Genomic DNA, 1,821 nt, shown 5'->3' on the forward strand with positions numbered 1-1,821 from the left:
GGCATGTGGGCTCAGACGCCTAAGGGTTTGAGTGGGCTCTGAAGTCCTGGGCCTGGAAACGGAGGCTCCAGCACCCACAGCAAGGCCTGCGGTCAGGCTGTGACAGGAAGGAGGACCTGGGGGTCTGGACTCCCTGCTGGAGTGCCCCCCAGGCTCAGGGTGGAGACCAGCCCCGTGGGGTCTCCGGCTGCTTACCTCGTGGACACTCGGGTACGGAATGTAGTCCTCCTCCGTCTGCAAAACAGGGCAGGGCAGAGGTCACCCCTTTCCTCCAGCCTCCCCAGGACGCCTGTGGTTCTGCCAGCATCACCCACCCCCGCCCCCAGGCTGGAGGAGTGGATGGGGCCGTATCCTCACCTCCCCATCCCACGGTGGGGGGCTGGGGGGTGACCCCACGAGGCAGGGGCTGGGGCAGGCTGAGCTCGCTAGGTGCTGGCAGCCTCTTCCGAGCCTCCCTCTGCCCGGTGAAAAGGAGGCACATAGCCTCCCCAGGAGACACACCTCTGGACGGGTGGCCCTCAGTGCATGGGAATGGCTTGGGGGGCTGGTTACATGGACTGCTGTGCCCCACCCCCAGAGCTTCCCAGGCTGTGGGTCTGGGTGGAGCCCAAGAAGTTACATGCCAACCTGCCCTCCAGGTGACGCTGATGCGTCTGGTCTGAGGACCACACTTTGAGCAGCCTGGCTCTGGACAAAGCATGAGCCTTGTAGCCATGAAAGCCCTCATCCCTACAGCCCTGGGCCCACTCCTACAGGACCAACCGGTCTTCTTGGAGGGCAGGGGTCCCCAGTCACCCACCACAGAGCTCGATACCTATCAGGAGGGGCCCTACAGCCCCCACGCCAAGAAAATTCTGAGTCTCAAGAAACTCCACACGTGTCTTTCAGTCCTGAGTTTCCTGGCAGTCTCCTCTGGAGGCTGGGGGGGCCACCGGGCCACCCCCTCCCCATCTCCTGCCCCCACCCCCCTCAGTCTTCCCAGGCAGGGGCTACAAGGTGCGAGGAGCACACGCCTCCGGGTCCTGGGTATAGCTGGCTTCAAGGAAAACCTCTTACAGCAGGCTGTGAGGGATGCGGCTTCAGTTCTGGGAAGGGGGAAGCCTGGAGAGGCACGGAGAGTTTACAGCGGAGTGGAGCTGGTGAGGAGGAGTGGAATAAGGGCCCCAGGCCTATAGCAAGCGAGGGGTTCTCCGCATCTAGGCCTCCCAGAGCGCAGGGACTAGGTGTGCCCGGCTTCCCCCTTGGCCTTAGCACCTGGCCGGCAGTGAGACCGCTCCAGGAAAGGATGCTGGGTCCTCCTGGGCTGGCTGCTCCACTCGGCCATCACATCTCCCACCTCTAGAAAGGGGGCCTGCCTCCCCCGTCCCCATCCCCTTCCATCCCCAAGCCCTTGGGAGTGCACTGCTCGGGAAGCCGACTGCCCCCAGAAGGGTGGAGTGGGACCAGTGTCCAGACCTACTTTGAGGGGTGGTGGGAAGGAGCATCGCTGTTCATCCATCCTGCTTCCCTGCAAAGAGAAGGCAGCACAGCCCATCATGGCCCTGCCGTGCCCAGTGCAGGGCCGCTCCCCGCTGCAGGCAGCACCCCCTCCAGGTAGATGGTGATGTTTGGGGGCGGGGTGGGAGTGGGGGCTCCCAGGGCAGGGTGCTGGGTACCCAGGCCTCCGGCCTCGGAAGGGCGGGCCCTCCTAGAAGGCCCTGGGGCTGAGGGAGGCGGGCAGCAGCTGGGGGCGCTGGCCGCTGCTGGGAGTGGGGGCAGGGCTGATGCAGGAGCTGGGGAGGGAGGGAGGCGTCTACACAGATGCGCCGCTGAGAGGGAGAA

The 1,821-nt window shown here is 65.0% G+C and overlaps 1 protein-coding gene across 1 annotated transcript in view; it reads right to left on the reverse strand.

The window, feature by feature from the left end:
• The window catches only part of RAP1GAP (RAP1 GTPase activating protein), a 37,127-nt gene that overhangs the window by 22,842 nt on the left and 12,464 nt on the right, over positions 1-1,821 (reverse strand). Inside the window, exons 4-5 of the mRNA XM_010830233.1 lie at positions 1,460-1,507; positions 196-234 (exon numbers count right to left, since the gene is read on the reverse strand). Of these exons, the coding sequence (XP_010828535.1) occupies positions 196-234; positions 1,460-1,507 (87 nt within the window). The remainder of the gene's footprint in view (positions 1-195; positions 235-1,459; positions 1,508-1,821) is intronic.

Source organism: Bison bison, unplaced genomic scaffold (genome assembly GCF_000754665.1).
Source record: "Bison bison bison isolate TAMUID 2011002044 unplaced genomic scaffold, Bison_UMD1.0 scf7180017864516, whole genome shotgun sequence".
NCBI lineage: Eukaryota > Metazoa > Chordata > Mammalia > Artiodactyla > Bovidae > Bison > Bison bison.